The 19,190-nt window shown below is 41.4% G+C and overlaps 1 protein-coding gene across 1 annotated transcript in view; it reads right to left on the reverse strand.

The window, feature by feature from the left end:
• Positions 1–1,701: 1,701 nt before the first annotated feature.
• RELN (reelin) overlaps positions 1,702–19,190 on the reverse strand; it is a 298,352-nt gene continuing 280,863 nt past the window's right edge. The window contains exons 58-64 of the mRNA XM_087765536.1: positions 17,586–17,659; positions 16,440–16,601; positions 15,937–16,094; positions 14,856–15,075; positions 13,641–13,838; positions 13,140–13,238; positions 1,702–2,802 (exon numbers count right to left, since the gene is read on the reverse strand). Of these exons, the coding sequence (XP_087621662.1) occupies positions 2,706–2,802; positions 13,140–13,238; positions 13,641–13,838; positions 14,856–15,075; positions 15,937–16,094; positions 16,440–16,601; positions 17,586–17,659 (1,008 nt within the window). The 3' untranslated portion in view covers positions 1,702–2,705. The remainder of the gene's footprint in view (positions 2,803–13,139; positions 13,239–13,640; positions 13,839–14,855; positions 15,076–15,936; positions 16,095–16,439; positions 16,602–17,585; positions 17,660–19,190) is intronic.

The raw sequence follows: 19,190 nt of genomic DNA on the forward strand, positions 1-19,190 counted from the left end.
ACCTTGTGTGTTGTAGGAATGGAAAAAATGTAAGGAAGAACTTCCTGGCATCTGGAAAGGGCGAATGGCAACATCACTTGGGAAACCACCAGCGGGAGTGATTTATTGAGAAAAGCCTGCACCCAGTTTGTAGTGAGTTCTGGTGAAATGCCTCGCGGGATTCCTCGGTAGTCATAATTACATACATTATTCAAAGGAAATAAATACAATTGTGAAGAGCAGCTTCCCTGATTACGCTGGTCTCTTACCTGAAAAGAGAAGTCAGATTAAGTGCCTCATTGTATCTAAAGTCTTTAAAATAAATCAGTTCCCTAGCAACACACTAGCTGCACACACATTTTAGATTGAAATATCACCCATCGATTGACATATTAGGGCAAATAAAATTATCTTTAGAAATAGGAGTGTTTATATCTTGCGTTTTTGTTTGTTCAATGGGCGAAACTTTTATTACAATATTTTAACATCCTTGCCCAAGCGTTAGGTTATTATATTCTTTAATAACTTCATTTTTTTCTTCCTGGTCTTTCTCTGAATAGACCCTTTATCTTGTTTCAAGGATTGCAAGCGCACACCCTGTTCTCTGGAACAGTACAGGCGAGTTCGCAGCTGCAGGAGGCCGGGCTGTTGCAGGAAGTTTCCAGGTCTGTCAAAGGTCTGTTGCGTAATTTTGACCAAGCCAAGGTTTTGACTAGTTGGTCACTGAATGACCTCTTTTTTTCCTGCACTGCTCAGGTACCTTTGATCAAAAACCTCTTAAACACATTTTAGGTGGCTGAGCATGGATGTGTAATAAACACCATTCTGGTTCAGACCAGTATGGTGCCAGCAGCAGATGTGCACGATGTAAGAGCATAGCACATATATATGATACTTCTCTCTGATGAGGAGCCGCTGAGGGAGCTGGGGCTGTTTGGTCTGGAGAAGAGGAGGCTGAGGGGAGACCTTATTGCTCTCTCCAACTACCTGAAGGGAGGCTGTAGCCAGGTGGGGGTCGGTCTCTTCTCCCAAGTGACAAGGGATAGGACGAGAGGAAACGGCCTCAAGCTACGCCAGGGGAAGTTTATGTTGGATATTAGGAAAAACTTCTTCAGGGAAAGGGCAGTCAGGCACTGGAACAGGCTGCCCAGGGAAGTGGTTGGGTCCCCATCCCTGGAGGTATTTAAAAGACAGGTAGATGTGATGCTTAGGGCCATGGTATAGTGATGGACTTGGCAGTGCTAGGTTAATGGTTGGACTTGATGATCTTAAAGGTCTTTTCCAACCTAAATGATTCTATGATTCTAAGAATTAGCAACTTCTTGTTTTGAACCGCGTTCCTTATGTGCTGCACTGCAGTCCTCGGAGCTTGGAAACGCCGATCTGCACACTGCAGATTGGGTTTGCGGATAAAGGCAAGCGAGAGCGTGTACTGGTCTGTCGTCCCATTTCATCGTTTCATTCCTTGCACCAGGACTTGTTCCAACGACGAAGTTATGTGTACAAGTGGGACTGGGAAGATCTCTTGGTTTGTGTTATTTGCCAAGTGCTGTTAAGCATGATGTACTAAATATTAAAAAATACCACCAATGTTTGTATTATAAGCTAGGTATTTAGTAAAAGAACTTGGTTTATGATTTCATGTAAAGCCTGCATGGCTTGAAAAGTATAACGTCAGAATGTTTTGTTGACATTATTTTTATTGAAGCATGGATCTTTAGCTTGGTTCACCATAAAGTGAAGCATTTTATTTATGATAATAGACAGTTTAGGGCTATAGGGGCATTATAACGTTGCTGGTGTAGATACAACTTTATCAGAAGATACAAACATGACCCGCAATAGAAACGAACACCAAAGAGAACACAATGAAACGTTCACTGTTTACAAATCACTTCATTACTACAGACACCAAATGGCAGTTACTGTAAGTAAATCAGTTGCAGAGAACTGACTACATTTAGACAGGGAATTGGGAACTTCTGTTTGGGGCTTCATCCACAACTCCTCAGTAGAAAAAAGTTTAATGTCAAGCATTCTTTTTTATCCACAAAACAATGCTAACCAACAGACATATCAAAGAATAAGACCGAAGGATATCAACGCCTTTACAACTACTTTTGCAATTATCTTCTTGATTAGGTACTTTGATTTTTTTTTTTTTTAATACATGTTGTCAGAAGGTAAATAGCCCAAAAATCAGCAGCAAAAATATTACAACAACAAAACAAGTAAATACAGTGCCAATGTGTCATGTTGTAGAAGAGAATACAAAGAGGACAAACAATGATAACTTAATCATATAAAATGACACAGAGCTGAAATACAGTGCACTTAAATACCTATGTGACAAGAATGTTAAATTCTGTACTTAGTATGTAGGTATTTTTAAACATAAAAATCTGAAAAGTCTTTGTGCTTAAACTTTTTTTCCTGTTAAACAGAATTAGTTGCTTACTTCCAATACTGCCACTGTAACTGATATTACAACAGATCACAATTTTCACAGACACATCAACATTAAAACATTTACCTATGAGAAAATAAGTCACTTCTCATTATTTCACAGTGCGAAAAAGTGGTGTACACTCTGTCTTGAGAAAGGCTTCCAGTTATTCATCAAGCCAGTTGCAGAAAAGTCCTGATACCAGACGCAGTGCTAGATTTAAAGAATGGAAAGCAACACATCACATGTTGGGAGGAAAAAAAATAAATTTCTCGTTTCTTCATGGATATCGTCTAAGTGACCTTCGTCTTCTGTTGTAGAAATGCCTGAGCCCATGTTGCCGTGAAAAATTCATCATGTAATTTTGTTTGCGAGTGCTGTGAAAATCAAAGGGCAGGGGGGAGGAAGAGAAGAGTGTCAGTTCTTTATATGTAGTTTAAAGTCTCTTGGAGCAGTGAGCTAGTGGGACAGATTCTTCTTTTTCCTTGCATGACCTTTCAGCCCTATGTAAACTGGTGTGTTTGTACAACAGTGAGGTACAAGGCAATTGAGAATCTGTCCCACTTTGCTTTTATTTACACGTCATTATCTTAGGGAAAGGTTAAGAGCTTTCGGCTAATGAAAACTTGTGCTGCCTAGGACCAGATTCACTAAAGCTATATGCACTTCATACCCTCTCAGTACAGGGCATTTCTCTAGAGTGGTTTTATACTCTAGTTGTCCTTCTGTCTTAGATCATTAACTGCTTTGTCTTAAGAACAGAGGAAAAGCTTTACTCCATTACCTTCTAATTTTACTATATAGGAAGTGAAGTGCAATGCTTTTATGCAGACTTAACATTTCCCTCCCCTATACACCCCCATCCAAAATTAAAGGAAGATCTAGGAAATAAGCATCATCACATCTGGGAGGAGACGAGGCAAGAGGCAGCCTGACTGCAGCCTAATTAAAGAAGGGACGCTTGTTCGGAAGACCAACCTGAAGGACAAGGCACATCCCACCTAACATAGGTTTCTGCTTTTCCGGTTGAGGGAAGAAAGAACCCTGAGAGGGCAGCGGTGGACAAGATGGCTGTCTGGGACTTTGGTACCTGAAACCCATCTAAGTCCTAAGGACTGAATCCCACCTTCAGTTTCCAAATTTCAGCACCTTTGGAAATGGAGCTGTAACATCTGTGGTGCATCCTTGTGAGTCTACTCACGGCACGGAACTGAACAGAACGTGCAGCACCACAGAGCCTCTACATCCTACTGCCTCTGCTGTGGCAGGGCACTGCAGAAGAGCCATAGACCTTCATCTGGCTGTGCCTTTTCTTGGCCCCTTTACATACATACCCATACCCCCGGTCCATACACACAAATACAGGCCTACGTAAATCTACAGCCAAACTGCATTCAGAATTACATGAGAATGAAAAGGTTCGCGTATTCTGTAGTTCTGATACAGAACGTCTCCTCTCAGACCCGCTACTTGTAGAGCACCTGGCCAGCGGTACAGAGCAGCCGAGATGTGGCTACAAGAGGTAGTCACTCTGGCACACTGCACCGTAGAGTCCCAGGGTATGGGAAAGACCTTTTGATTGGAGAACTACTTTTAAAAATAAAAACAGTATCGCATACTGCAGCCAGACTCTAGATTTTAGAGCCACCTGAGAGCCCCTTTCTCCACACGGAAAAATGGCACACAAGATACTCCCACAGATGCAGTCAGAGGATGCAGTTTCTTTAAGAAAGCAGAGCACAGCATTAACCATGCAGACCCTGAGGACAACTCCAACAGGCACAGAGCTTCACCCAGGAGAAACTGCTGGTGACTGCGTGGCCAAATTTTCTTTTGTTTTTCAGGGGAAAGGAGCTGCAAAGTTGCAGTGAATCTGTGCAGTCTCAGGCAAATTTCTGACTCCCTCTCCTAATCCTCTGGGGCCGCTTAGGACCTTGTGCTTTCTAGCTTCGTCTTGAAGTGGGAGAAGGATACCTAGCCTAAGTGTCTCTGTTCCAAAGGACTCAATGTTACCAGAAGCCTCCAAACCAAGAAGTCCATCAGATTTTAAAGGTGATCTGTGAAGTAAAGGCCTGCAGCAGACATTACAGTCAACAAATCTCCCATTTGTGGGGGCAAGGCAGGTTTTCACTTGTGAGTTTTCTCTGTGAGTAAAAGGTAAATACTCATACTGTAATCAGTCATACTTTCCTCTCTAGTGCATAAGCTTATTTTTAGTGAATGTGGCCCTTAGCAAAAAGGAATAATTGCATGCTTTGCAAAATACGTATGATCCTCCAGAGGCAAAGATAGCTTTTGCTGTAGTATGGTAACTTCATCTAAAAAAAATCTGTATAACAAAATTACACCCTTTTCAAGAGCTGATCTAGAACGTGACTGACTAAATTGAATAAAAGCAGTTGTGTCAAAATCTAGGATGTAAACCCCTAAGCAATTCCAGCTTGCTTCCCACCTAGTTTTCCAAGGCTTCGCAGATTTCTTCACCCAATTTTACAGAAAAATGACACCGTTTTTTTTGCCACTGGAATGTACATACAAGAATAAAACAAAACCCAGCTCCTGGTGACAACGAATGCAAACAGATCTAGACTCGGCACAATGTTTGGTGCTCTCACAGTAAGGCAGCGCTCTAGAGCATTTGGCAGCTAGGGGAGGGGTTGGTATTTGAGGTTGACCTGTCCTGATTTCTTCAAGTGAAAAGGTCTGTGCTGATTTGTAAGAGTTTTGTGTGAGAGAGTGACAGCGGTGAGCCTATATAGTTTTAATACCACTTGGTAGATCAAGTGCAAAGAAGCATTTATTCAGTTTTTTATTCTGGTCCCATACTCATCTCTGTGGAACATCACCCTCATGGCAATGCCGGGTGCCTCACTGAGGAAGGCAGGAGGGAAATCATGACCCTGAACCCGCTCCTGAAAGTGGCTGCCGTTGGTCATGAGGCTTGAAGGAGGTCTTAATCTTGCCTTCCCTTGAATTCCCATTGCCTGCGAAGTGGGTGGTTCCTTAGACACAGGGCCTTCAAGGCGACATCCTACCTCTCAGGAGAGCACCCTAACCATCAAGTGAGGATGGAGCACCTCTCTGCTGGGAGAAGGCTGCTCTGCAGCCAAAACACAGGAGACAGGGGCCTGGGAAAAAGCACTACCCAACTCCAAGGGATCTCATTCTAGGCACGTGGGACCAAATGGAGCCTGTCAATGTGTTTGGCTGAAACAATTGCTGTTTCTGGACCTGGTTAAATTTAGGACTGAGCTTGGCTGTGAGATCCTCAGCTTGGGCGTGACTTGGGCAGCCAGGGCACATGCTGAGCTGCAGTTCTTGGCCCAGGGGCCGTCATGTTCCCCTGTCTCCCTCCTGCCTTTGGTCTGCTCACATTCAGCACCAGCTCAGCAGAGATTTTCAGGACCCGTTTTGGACACTGCCAGGTATACCTGGCCTGTATTTCACTTCAAATGCCCAACCATTTTCTATCTGGCCTTAAAGCTGATGATGATGTTTAAAACAATGAACAGAGGAGGGAAAAAAAAAAAGAACGGAAAAGAAAGAATTGAAAAAAGGAAGAAAGAAGGGGTTACCTAATAACTTACAAGAGATTTACTTGTTTTTTATGTATATCATTCTGTTTTGCTATAAGATGATCAAGATATTACAAACAAAGAAAACACATATATTCCCTATCTTACGCTGAATACCAGAGCAGTGCAGTGTGTGAAAAATGAGAAATCTAAATTCCTAAGAACTAAATGCTTATTTTTTTTTACTTGCACTGGCATAGTTCAAACTTGTTCTCACTGATGTCTGAGATGGGCTTTCCAACTACCTTTTGGATGCCAAAAAAACCTTCATAAATAAAAACTTCATGCCTGCTATAGAAAATGGCATGATTTTAACTCTTGCTATAGGTCAATAGGTTTATTATAGTATTGTGTCATATTGTATAGTATGTATAGTCTGGTATCCGCAAGATGAGAATAGGTCTATATTTATTTTTGTGAATTAATTTTATATATTGATAGGAGGCAAGCACTGTATAATAGAGATCAATAGTGCTTTATAAGATCACAATAAGAATTATATAATATAGTTTGCTGGAGTACTTACACATTTCTTGCATTTGTAGATTTAAGAATGCTTTCAGTACTATTAATAACAAATTTAATTTGTATTTTTACAGACTGATAAAAGGCTTTACCATACTTTTGCTGTTGTTTTTTTGTTTGGCGCACCCAAAATGTGCCAGCCAGCATCAAGCTATATTAGGAATAGACCCCTCCTTCCATAATGGAGAGTGTGGAGGGCACTTTTGTTTGGATATCAGTGGTAACTTGGAGGCTGCTTTGCAAGTGTGTAACGGACTGTCAGTGCCTGCCGAGCCTTCTGCCTTTTCTGTGCGTTCACTGAACCATCAGTGAATCAGAAAGGTACACATCCAAAATAGTTAGCTACGTATTGCTGATGGAGCAAACAGCAAAAAAGCGATTAATAGGAGCAACTACTGCATAATCTGTTAAACAGTTTTGAGTGCATTATTAAAAAATAAATAGAAGATAATACTGCTCCAATTTACATAGGAAACCCTAAATAAGCTTCCAGTGAAGCCACTGGAATTATACTAGTTACATGAAAACACTACGCAGCCAATACAGAAGAACAAAATTCTGTCTAGGGCATGTTCAATTAATACTTACAATAAAGCAATTTATGAGGAGTCTCTCTGGGTTTTTAGTCTTTAATAGAGCACTCTCGCTATTTAATGTTTCCTAAAGCACAGTTTGAACCACAAGTCTGCAATTTAAAATTTATGAAAACAGAACATAGCCAAATGGAATGAAAAATATGCCGTAAAAACCCCCAGTATATACTAATGTCATTCATTATTTCTGTATTTTTTAATTTTAATTGACAGGGCACAATAGGAACCAAATAGGAACAAAAATATTTGGATAACAAAATGAAACATGAACAAAACCTTAGAAAACAGCAATGGCATGCCTCTCAGGACTAGGCCTGGGGTAAATTTTGAGGCTGAATTACAAATGCTTTGTTAGGCAAGTACTATAATGAGAAAAGTGATGTGCTCCGACTGAAGTCCTGATGGCTAATCTCAATGACAAATGGTCTTTGGCTCCAGTGAGGTCAAGATTTGACCCCAGCGCTCAGTAACTGTGTTGGTTAGTGGTATCTATTAACTGCGACGGCACAAAGCAGCAGAGTTAGAAGAAACACTACCTGGAAGACAATTGCTGTGCGTCTAAGGCGCACTCGTAGCTATGCCACCATGCAGATTCACTCACATACACTACTTGGCTGTGGCTTCAGCTCTGTGGTCGTTAATTACAGAAAAAAATGGGAATTCCCCCTTGGAGCTGAGAGGTTGCCCATGCAATGTGCTGGGTGCCCTCCATTGGCAGGTCTCATTGCACCACAGGAGAAGGAGAAGCCCTTCTCACCGCAGCCTCAGTGAAATTCCCACTGTGATGCGGGGTGAACTGCTGAGCACTTTCTGCTAAGTTTAACTTCCCCCAGCGCTCCCTGGGGAAGAGCTGTGGGATCAGGGCTCTCAAGAGCTACATAGCAGTAGTACAGAGAGTACAAATGTTTTTCCACCAACCCATCATTGACAAAACTGTGCAAGAACTGTAGCTGTAACAGCAAGATACATTTGATATTGATTCAGGGAAAGTACTTACCTTATTCTAGTGTAAAACCAATGACAGCAAACAATGAAATACAACACAAGTTAGAAAATGCCTTTCAATGCATGCAGCACTGTGATTAGTCATAAAACCCTGATGAGGTTTAGAGGCAATATAGGATTTTTCATCTCTTTTGAAAATAAAAATTGAACAAATTATTTCCTGATATTTCAAATCAATGTTTATATTTCTATTTTCTATAAAATTCAGCATGCACTTTTTAGAAACATAATAAAAATGTCATAAAAGCACAGACTTCATCATATTAAATTTGGCATAAATGTTGTGAATATTCAGATAATTATCTAATGTTTGAACTATTTCTGGTCTTTAGTATAAATATGTTGATACTTGAATTTAAGTGCATTTTTCAAATCATTGCTTTTTACTAAAAAAATGAAGCAGATGAAAATGCTTTTCCACATGAGCACTCTTTGTTAGAGCTACAATATATAATTGGTATTTTAATGTTGCAAAATAAGGATAAACATTCTTTGCACCAAATGCAACATAAGTTCTCACTAAGTCATTTGTGCCAAAAACGTGAGAATATCTTGACAATGAAGAGCATGGAGTGATGGCTATGAAGGGATTCATTCTGTTATCCGACAGTTAACCATAAAATAGTAGGTGGGGATAACATTTTTTGCAATCCTTGCACAACTCAAATTCCCTTGGATGACATCACGAGTTTTGGGGTACGAAGAAAGCAACATCAGACCCTTAGCGTTCAGCTTATCATTGCCCTTTATTTCTCAATACCTTTGACCAGAATTGAGTTTATAAGAGGTCAACAAGGGCCTGCCCTATACAGAAAGAAATGGCAGTTCCAAATGCACATGCAAAAAAGTGCGTGGTGTCTGTGCAGCAGACAGGCCGAGAGCTGTGCTTCGAGAAAAAACAACGTGCAAATGAAATGCTGGGTTGGACATGGGGTCTTCTTAGGGCAGAAGTACAGGGGCACTGAAAAGCACTCTTTCTTAAATCTGGGGTAAAATAAATTTTCATCCTAAGAAGAGCCACATGGAACACGTGAGAGTTGTGCCCAAAGCTTTCTTTACGAATGGAGAGAAAAAATGCTGCACTAATGAGGAATAATCGGCACTAGCTTTAAAAGGAACTGGACAACTTGATAATAATATCCTCTCCCCACTACAGGACAGATGTCAACCGTTGTTAAAATAAGTTGGCAAGTGGTTAGTTGGCAAGACCAATTTAACGTATAACATATTCAAAGTAGATATTGCATTTCACCTGTTTGAAAGAGGTGCTCAATTTGAGCACCATTTGCAGCTGCATCACAGCCTTAATGATACTGCTTTTTAATGAATGATTCAAATAATTCATTCAGAAGTTCAATGATCCTAAGTAATATATAAAACCACCTGCCTTTGGCCTTTCTTATCACCATCAGGTATTTTGCATGCACGTATAATCTGCAGGTTAATTTTCTCCCCAGCAAACTATCTTGGGAGCAAAAAGGAAACAAAGAAATTGCATCCTGAAAATGCGTTTGCTGGTAAGAGGATGACGGCTCTTGACTCAGAAATCAATTAGACTGAATGGAGTGTCACGACCCTGGCTGTGCACCAGCTGTAAGTGGTATCTGTGCTATGACTTGGCAGCTGGGCCTGTGACAGAATTAATTTCAAATTTTTGGATTGCTGAGAAGAGTTGAGCCATGAAAGCAGGTATTCACAGATTTGTCCCTGGGGTGCGCACTGTAAGGAGGAGCAGGGACATCCCCCATGTTGGATGGGAAATAAAATCAAGAAAGTCCTTGGTTGTGCTACTTCCCTACAGGAAGGAAGCACCTGCTCTCCCTGCAGGCCGGTGCTTTCCTTGCTTGCCCTCTTACGCCAGCCCTTAGTCTGCTTGAGGAAAGCATGGCTCACTTGCCCATGGGCTGAGGAAAAGCTGGCACAGCACCTAGGTGTGTACCTGGGGGTGCAGGCAGCCAAGCCAACACCTACGGCATTTGGGAAAATCAGGTCTCTTTGTCAGCCCACAGGGTAGTGGAGGAAACACAAGATGAGGCGTGTGGAAAGCCAGGAATTTCTGTATGTCCCAAACCACACCTCGTAGTACAGGTCGGCTTCTTGCTGTTACACCTCACAGGCTAGAGGCTTGCCTGCTGCGGCAATGTGGGTACACAGATCACAAACAAAGATGAAAATCTAGGACTTAAAACTTAATTTTGATGGTACCCATGGAGGTGTATGGAGTCTTGTTCAGGTGGGTGATGGAGCGCAGGGTCATAAGAGGACCAAGCACAGATGGTGTTAGACATGGACCATCAGCAGGTCTTGTAGCCAGGGATGTTCATGGCTTTCTGAGAGAAGGTCAGAGTACCAGTAGGAATTATTTTCAATTTGGGAGGCACAGATGTTTCCTAAGGTATCCCAGCTTTGGGATGAATAAGCCAGGCAGAAGCCTACTGACTCTCCAGTGACTCCCTATAGAATTAAGGGGAAGAGGTAATGACAGCACTCTGGTGAATGGTTTTAGTTCAGGCCATGCCTCTCTGCAGCCATGCCAGAGACCCCTGGGGTGGCTATCACCCACAGAGCTCTCTGGCAGTCTCGATGGAGGGGCAGAGCACCCGAGGGACACTGCCTCCTCGCCTCTCACTGGACAGCTGCTCGGGCAACGTGGCTTGCTCTCCCCAGGGGCAGGCAGGGTTTCTGTGCCCTTCATTGGAAAATGAAGGAATACTAAGTAAGAATTGAAGCTAAGTACTATCCCTGGTATTCGTGGTATGAATCCTGGTGTGCAGGATCATCCAGGGTTAGTGCTAACAGACACTGATCCAGTCTCCCTTCTGTATGCCTGGAAGCACTCCGTGGAGGTGATTGTCTTCATCATTTTACAGGTGAAGAAACTGAAGTGCTGGGGGGCAAAGGGACCAGTGTGAGGTGGCAGAGTGAAACAGCAGAGCTAAAGGAAAACCCAGGTAGGAGTATCTATTGACAAGGAACAGTGTGCTTCCCTTCAGAAAGCCTTCCAAAGGCTTTATTGAACCCTTTGTGGGTTACTTGCAAATAAAATTTAAGAGACCTACAAAATATTTTGATGAATTACACGGTGCACATAGAACTTAAGCAAAACAGAGAGGTCGGAGCCACCTGTCAGGTCTGGGCACGTGCTGGCACATGAACCAGATGTGCCACAGCATGTAATTCTGCCTTTCCTGAGAGCAGCATGTCTCACGTGTTGTAGTTAGCAGGGGCTGGAACTCCACATCTGGCCTTTGGGAAGTGTGCTGCCATGGCACTGCATTTCACAGTACTTGGTAAGGGAGAAGTCTGTCTGGTTTGCTCTGGCTTCCTCTGTGGGTTGTACCAGGTGTCACTTGAACAGGATGGGAACTCTCCGTCTCTAGCCTGATATTTTGGCCAATATTCAGAAGAGCCTTAAAGCTCTGTAATAGGAAAAATAGAAGAGAAGGGAGAAGGCATTGTCTGCCCATCTGGTTCCTTCTCTAGGCAAGGTGTGATTACTTGCTATAGCATTTCTATTGCTGTCTCCATTCTAGTATAACACCTCTCATATGACTGACTTGTCACCACTCAACTTGTGTGTCTAGTTTAAACCTGGCAGATCTCATTGTCAAGGAAGTTCTCCAGAATTCAGTCTAAAAATCACTTTTAAAAGATCTGTCCTACTCCTACTCATACTCCCTAATTCAATGCTCAGATTGACGAATAGTATTATGCTCTATTTTTTCTTCCCATCTGATTTTTTCTTTTTTTTAATTGCAAGGTGGAAAGACATGGGAATATTTCAGAACTACCAGTTCCCTTTTCCATGGTTTCCTAAACACTGTGAACATCCTGCAGGTTCATACTCTCTCATATCTTTCCTGATGCAGCATCGTATAGCCATTGATTAACTAAGCCAGGAATCACATCCGTCCCTCTGTTCCTTCAAGCTTTAAGCTTAATGTTATGGAAGCAGAGCCCAGCAAGGTGTGTAAAAGCAGCAGAGCGTGTACAGTTCCTCAGTGTTGGGACCAATTTGGTTTGCGGTTGATATGAGTGCCATGCAAGCTGGTGCTTCTCAGTGGAAAGAACAATAGGGCTAACTAGCAATCAGATAATTCACTTTGCTACCATTACAAAACATTGCTTGAAGTGTCTCTGCTAATTCAGAAACCTCATTGTTATAATTTCACAGTCTGGAGGTTATCCAAGCCTAATTTCTTCGTTGCTGGTTTTTAAATTGTTCAATAAAAGGAATGTTTGAACCTATCTATGGAGCAGGCACGCCTCTCTCTGCCAACCACTGTCAGCGATGAGTGGTCCCGCCCGTGAAGCCACTAGCATTTCACTTCTACTGGAACTAAATTGTTAGAGAAAAAGCAGGTCATCTCTTCGTGACGTAACACAGGAAAAACGGGTTAGCTGCCAGCGAAACCCATCTCAAGAATGGGAGAATCAGGAGGGTGCAGACACTTGGTAAAATCTTGACAAGGGGATGAATATAGAGCTCGGACCATAGGAACCTGATATAGTGAACCCTGTTTCTGAACAGTATCCTTCTTACTAAAAAAAGGAAATGAATAAGGCATTAGTTGCTAATGCAATTTTTTCAGAGGCACAATAACATTACTTTGTGCAAAGAGCAATACAGCAGTCTTTTGTATCTTCGAAAGGATATAAATCAGCCTTACGTGGCAGCACAGCGTTGAACAGAAATATCCTTTCTTATGTCCCAGCAGAATATATTTCGCAGGCATTGCTGCATTACAGGACCACACCAATAATCGGTGGTGATAAAGCCCCGCTTTCCCTCCTGCGTTTTTCCACGATGCACAACACATACCCCTGCTGTGCCACTTATTTTGTGGCCGTCTTAACCACTGACGGTTGCAGTCAGGGCAGAGCATTAAGCAAAGACTGGTCCTCAAAGGTTTCCCTGGGCCACAACGTTTCTTACTGAGCTTAACACTCGTGCCATGCTGGAGGAATTTCAGTGCTTTCTGAGATGGGGTGGGATGAGGTGAAGCTGATACTCACAGGACGACTTCTACGTGGTCCAAAGCCCACTGATCATGACCTGTTCCGTTGTGACGGGGCTGCCACCAGCGCAGTAAGACTCCTTTCATTCGTGCCTCCCTGTCATCACAAACACAAGAGCCTGTGAGAGCTCCAGACTATCGGTTGTTTGCACATCCCTATGTACCCCCAACAGGAACTAACAGCAAAATCAAAGCATTATTTCTACATCCCTGAACATCAACACACCGTACGTGCGAAATATTTAATGGCGAAAAATACACACAGGTAAGGAGGAATTTTTTTTCCCCTTAAATCTTTAAAACAAATATTCTCTTTTTCTTTCAAGTATATTGATAAATGCTAGGCTGGAATTTCTTAATCAGCCTTTCCCTTAAGTTCTCTTCTTTGTTTACCCTCTCATCAACCTTTTTTCTTGCACAGTGATGCAAAGATAGATTATTTCTTAGCAGAAATATATCTTGTGAACTTAGAGGTAATGAAATGTGACTGAGTACTCACAGGGGAACATTATAAGACACTCTTTGGGCTTGTATAAAGTCCTTTGGCTGATGCTGTGCAATTACTTGCCATGTAATTCCATTATTTACACTGTATTGGAGGAGCACTGCCTTGTCTACAGTGTTAGGATCACTCAGATTGGTATTGCAACTGTCTGTTTGTGAAATACTTCCAATTTGCAAAACAAACATGATTTTGCTGTAAAACACAGAGAAAAAAGGTATTTTCAATATGCAAAAAGTATTCAAACAGGAACAATAACATTTCCAGGTTTATTGCAGTTACCTTATTAAAACTTCAAGCATCCTCAAGAATCATTACTTTTAACATGCAAAATAAACTGCTCTCACATCTCTAAAATGCAGCTCCCCTTTCAAAGTAAACAGTTTACTATGTATAACATATTGCCATATAGTTGGACACAATAGGTCCAATTTTACAATGTATCTGCACAAACCTGAGATACATAAACAATATAAACATGCAAATGAGTGTATGAAAAGCTAAAAAAGGGCAAATAAAGGTTGAATATAATAAAGTGCATAAAAGATTTATCATATTCTACCTGGGTGTTCAAATAAGAAAGGAAGAGCCTGATTTATATCTGGCCCATTTGCCAATTCATCCTGTTTCTAATCTTGCTTTAGACAACTAAATACAAAAGAGTCCAGAAAGCTGTCACTCTATTAAGAGCCAGCACAGGCTGGTTGCCTTTGTTTTTCCATGGCCAAAGAGGCTCAACAGATGAAAAAGATGCTCCTGTTCATTGCCAGGTGAATATAATTCTATTTGACAACTGAAATGGGAAAATGAGTCCGTAATTACTAATAGCATCTTTAGTCATGACCGTCATGGAAGCACACATAAACATGGGATTTGTCTTATCAGATCAGGCACTGGTCCAGACAGTCTGGTGTCCAGTCCTTGCCAACGGCTTCGTTGTCAGTGCTGGCTTACTAGACAGTGCTCTGTTGGGCATGACGAAAACATCTGACCTTTTCATCTGACATCGCTTCCTCTTCACTCTCCATCTCCCAAATGGAAGTCACGAAGTGTTTTGCCAACCCTAATGTTTATCTGCCAGCCACATCTGACTGCATGGCAGAGCCAGGTCAGTCCATCCTCATCAATACTGGCCCAAATGACTGCACGTACATATGAAGAGTTTCCTTTCGCATGAGCTGCTAAAAGAGCATTTTAGGCCCAAAGTATTACCTTGCTCGGGTGAGATCCAGAGGCTTAGTCACAGCTTGTCGTATTTGACATCCGTTAAAATACAGCGAATCTCCGTGGGCGTAGGGTGCCAGCTGTCCACATCCATTCCCTATCACTCCCCCCTGAATGGTTTCCCAGTTTATTTCAGTGACTCTTTCAGATTCAAAATTATCTTTAATATAACTGGGGAGGTCATGGCTAAAAACAGAGCAGTCATCACCTAGAAATGACAGAGTGAAGTTATAAAACACATAAAAATCAAAAGGATTGAGAAAATTGAGTTACAGTTCATTGTAATTCCATTAAAGATTGTGGCCCAATATACGGTGTGACTACAGGCTGAATATATTTCAGCAGATCCATTAATAACATGCACATTACTGTACAGCATTCATTTTTAGAAAATTGAGGCTGCGAGTCTTATTTTTTACAGCATTATAACTTCAAGAACTGCAATACAGTTTCTGCTATTTTGCATTGATGCCAATACGAGAAACCTCAAATTGCTGGTTGAAGGGAAATGCATCTAAAACAGGGAAAGGATCTGAGCTTACAAAGTTATGAGACTCTGTCCTGGAAGACATTAAACACTGGCTCCACTCCCACAAAGCACTTCTAATTTAATGAGGGTACCATTAGGCATGTGCTTAGCTGCATTGCAGGATTAGAGCAGAGCACTCTGTCCTGATGGGGCACAGAACTGAGTCCCTTACTGGGGCCAGTCACCAACATTGGGATCCCATGTACACATCCCCTGGGAGTGGGTGCACCCTTGGAAGGAGTACAGGGGTGGAGGCCATTTCTGGGTAAGCAGGTAGCCATGTTCTGCCTTCACTGAAGGCTGAATGGGCTTTACACACAGTGCCAGACAGCAGAGGCTACTGATTCAATCCAGAAACAGTAAAGGGAGGGAAGAGCTGTTATTTGCAGCTGTGTCAAATTATTAATTTATAAGCTGTTACTCAAGCATTCCAGTGATGAATTTAGACATGTTACATCACTCTGTCTTTATCTTTTTGTTTAATCTTGAGCTAGATTAGACTGCAGCGGATGTATAAGAAAGAAATTGAAGAAATGAAACCTTGGTATCCTTCATCACAAATGCAAATGGCTCCAGTCGTGCAATATCCATGACCACTGCAGAGCTTGGGGCACGCTTCCCCGATGTACACGTGGTCGATTGCCCAGCTTTGCTTCTCTAGTTCTTCTCCCTTCTGAATCCACCTGAACTGAGTTGCACTGCAAATATCAAAATCCAAACACTGTATTACTACATCTAGCAATTAAACACGTCTGTACAGCGACGTTCAAATATGCCAGCAGCAGATGTTAACAAAAAATGTGGTATGAAGGGGTTGTGACTTCGACAACTGGAAAGACCCACCCTGAATGGGTGGCTGCTATGTCATTGGCAATAGCCACTTTTATTAACAAAAAGCTTCCTGAAAAACATTAATTATCTATCAGATCTAAATGCAGCAATAAAGAAGCATTTTTAATTCACCAGTTGTTCCAAGCGAACAGTGCCAGCAAGACAGCTGACATTTTATAGGCCCACAGTGAGCTGACCTTTCAGTAACCTACCTGGATGAGACATGATCAGGCAGCTGGATAGTTATTCTTCTCCACATGGAGCTGTTGACAGAGTTATAGATGGTAGCTTCATGGAACTGAAATGGGGAGCAGCCAATGCTATTAGATGAGGAAGGAAGACAGTGTGTCTGGACGAGCTGCCATGAGTCTGTCCTGTAGGAAACAAAAAAAAAATGTTTTAGAACAACTGAAAGAATAATGAAAGGGAAACAGGTAATTTCTAAGGGGCATGACATTGCCTGTCTTACTGAACAAACCCAAGAGATTGTCAGCAATAGTTTCCATGCTCTCTGTAGCCACAGACAGAATCACAGAATCATAGAATCGTTAAGGTCGGAAAAGACCCTTAAGATCATTGAGTCCAACCGTTAACCTAACACTGCCAAGTCCACCACTAAACCATGTCCCTAAGCACCACATCTACCCATCTTTTAAATATCTCCAGGGATAAACAAGATAGACAAGAGGTAAGAGGCTGAAACGCCAGTGCAGCCAGGGAGGACTTTCCAGCACCAGGTCTGAGTGCTGTGAATCCCTTGGTGGTTGTACGCACAGCAGAGTCCAACCCAGAGCTCCTCTGGGCTGGCATGACTGAAGGATTTATTTAGGAGTCTGCTCCTTAGTCTCTCTCTTACAGTGTTCAGAAAAAAGTCCAACAGAATTTGCTCCATGTTCACCCACAGTCATTTGAGCACAGAATATACCTTCACTTTTACAAATTATAATGCACTACTATACTGCACCACAGGAGACAGTTATTAATTGTTTGCTAGTTAAAGACCAAATCGGAATTAAGTAACCTCCACTTCATTACAGCTTGGTCCTAAATATATAGTCCTGTATCAAACTAAGACAACAGTTTCCTGTGAATGTGGTTTTCTGCGAGCACATTTTACAAGGAGCGTGCTCATGACTGTACCTGCAAGCTCAATGCTATGAATCTGTCAACATCTGGGATAAATTATAAAGAGAATTTATGGGAGTTATGTGGACAAATCCCAGTGCTTTCAAATGGGCTTTGTTCAGATCCTGTTACAAGATGAATATCAAAGTAATTGCTTTAATAAATAAAAGCTCTCTAGGTTTTTAATATTGTACTTTTTTTTTTTTAGGTCTATGTATTCTGCTCTCATTTACCTGGCATCCTTTGTATACTCCAGCATCACAGAGTGGAGGTCCCCACAAGAAGTTGCCTCACAGCCCACCACGATCTATAGCACAAATAAAATTGGCTGCTATAATAAGTCAGGTAGACATTTAATGTGATATATAATGAAGTCTTGCTCTCCTTTTTTTCTTTACAGGGTGCATAAAAGAGATTGCCAACTTAGACCTTGGACAAAATCCATCAGAAGCGGATGGAAAGCAAAAGACGCAGTACTTCAGATACTGCTTTTACTTAACGAATTTTACTTCATTGCTACTGTTATTTTCAAACAGAATCCTAACACTAAGTGCCTAAAGTTCAAGTTAAATAGGTAAACAAGCATTGTTTCTGAAACACAAAGATGTGGTAGCTCCTACGAATTTCAGAAAGTGAAGTACCTGACTATGTGTTAATTACCTATGAAATTTATAATTTGTAATGATAAAAATGTGGATATAAACTTGAAGTCAATCCAATTTAAGAACAGAATTATTCTGAGTATTTTAAACAATAAGCATATTTCTGTCATGTTAGAGTGGAAAGATTACAGTACCCAATGTACAGTACTGAATAGATAACAGAAAGCTAAAATTTAAGAGCTTCAAAACCAAATGGCAGCCATACACTAGAGCTGAGTTCTTAGTTTAGAAATAAAATCTTTGCTTGACTGTTGAAGAAAAAAAACCTTTGCAATGAGAGCTTAGTAATACAAACTATTAAATGCTGAAGGTTATCATAATTTTTGCCCTTAAAATAGAGGAAAAAGAAGATAGGCTGGGTAAAATAAGCAGCCTGGGGGGGTCTTGGCATTCAGTAGTAAAAAGCATGTCAGACTCCTCTTTTATACAATTTCTTCAAAGATGGCATGCTGCGTGAGTGGGGGAAGCAGGGCTTTGAGGGCATATACTAGACAGTCAATATAAATAGGCAGTGATGTTGAGAAAAGGTGAAAATATTGATTAGTGGAAAATGGAAAATTCTGGAGCTGTCTTGTCAAACAGAAGAGCAAGAAAAAAAAACATAACAAGAAAGTAGATGACCATTTTGATAACGTTGCTTTCATATTAGTTCCTGGCTTTTAAGACATGGTACTTGGGAAAGGGCCTAGAACATTTCTGGACAACAACTACATGTTGCCTCTGGCCCATGCAGAATTCTACCTTAAAACAAAATAAAATATTCAGAAATGTTTCTATGACTATTTAGATAGTTTGCCATGACACAAGCAAGTAGAAGGGGTACTTCTACCTGAGCACTTTTGCATTTTCAAGATGCCACTCTTCTCCAGCCTGCCTCTACCTTGTCTCTTCTGCTTATTCATTAGTTACGGGGAAATGGCATATTCTGCATGCCATGTATTCTCACCTTAGAAAATAATTCCTACTGTATCTGATGATCCAGTAATTTAATGAGAAAGGGATTAGACTTCCAATCCCTCTTAGTAACCCCCAAAGCATAAAAACAGTCAGACTAATTTGACATTTAACATTCATGCAAACTTCCTGGTTCCCATTCCCTACACTTCAGAATTTCCTTTAAATTCTAACAAAAAGTCATTATTAATTATTCATCCAATTGGGCATCCTAGTTGGAAG

This window comes from Nipponia nippon, unplaced genomic scaffold (genome assembly GCF_047370975.1).
Source record: "Nipponia nippon isolate SJK-2023a ecotype South Korea unplaced genomic scaffold, ASM4737097v1 scaffold_3, whole genome shotgun sequence".
NCBI lineage: Eukaryota > Metazoa > Chordata > Aves > Pelecaniformes > Threskiornithidae > Nipponia > Nipponia nippon.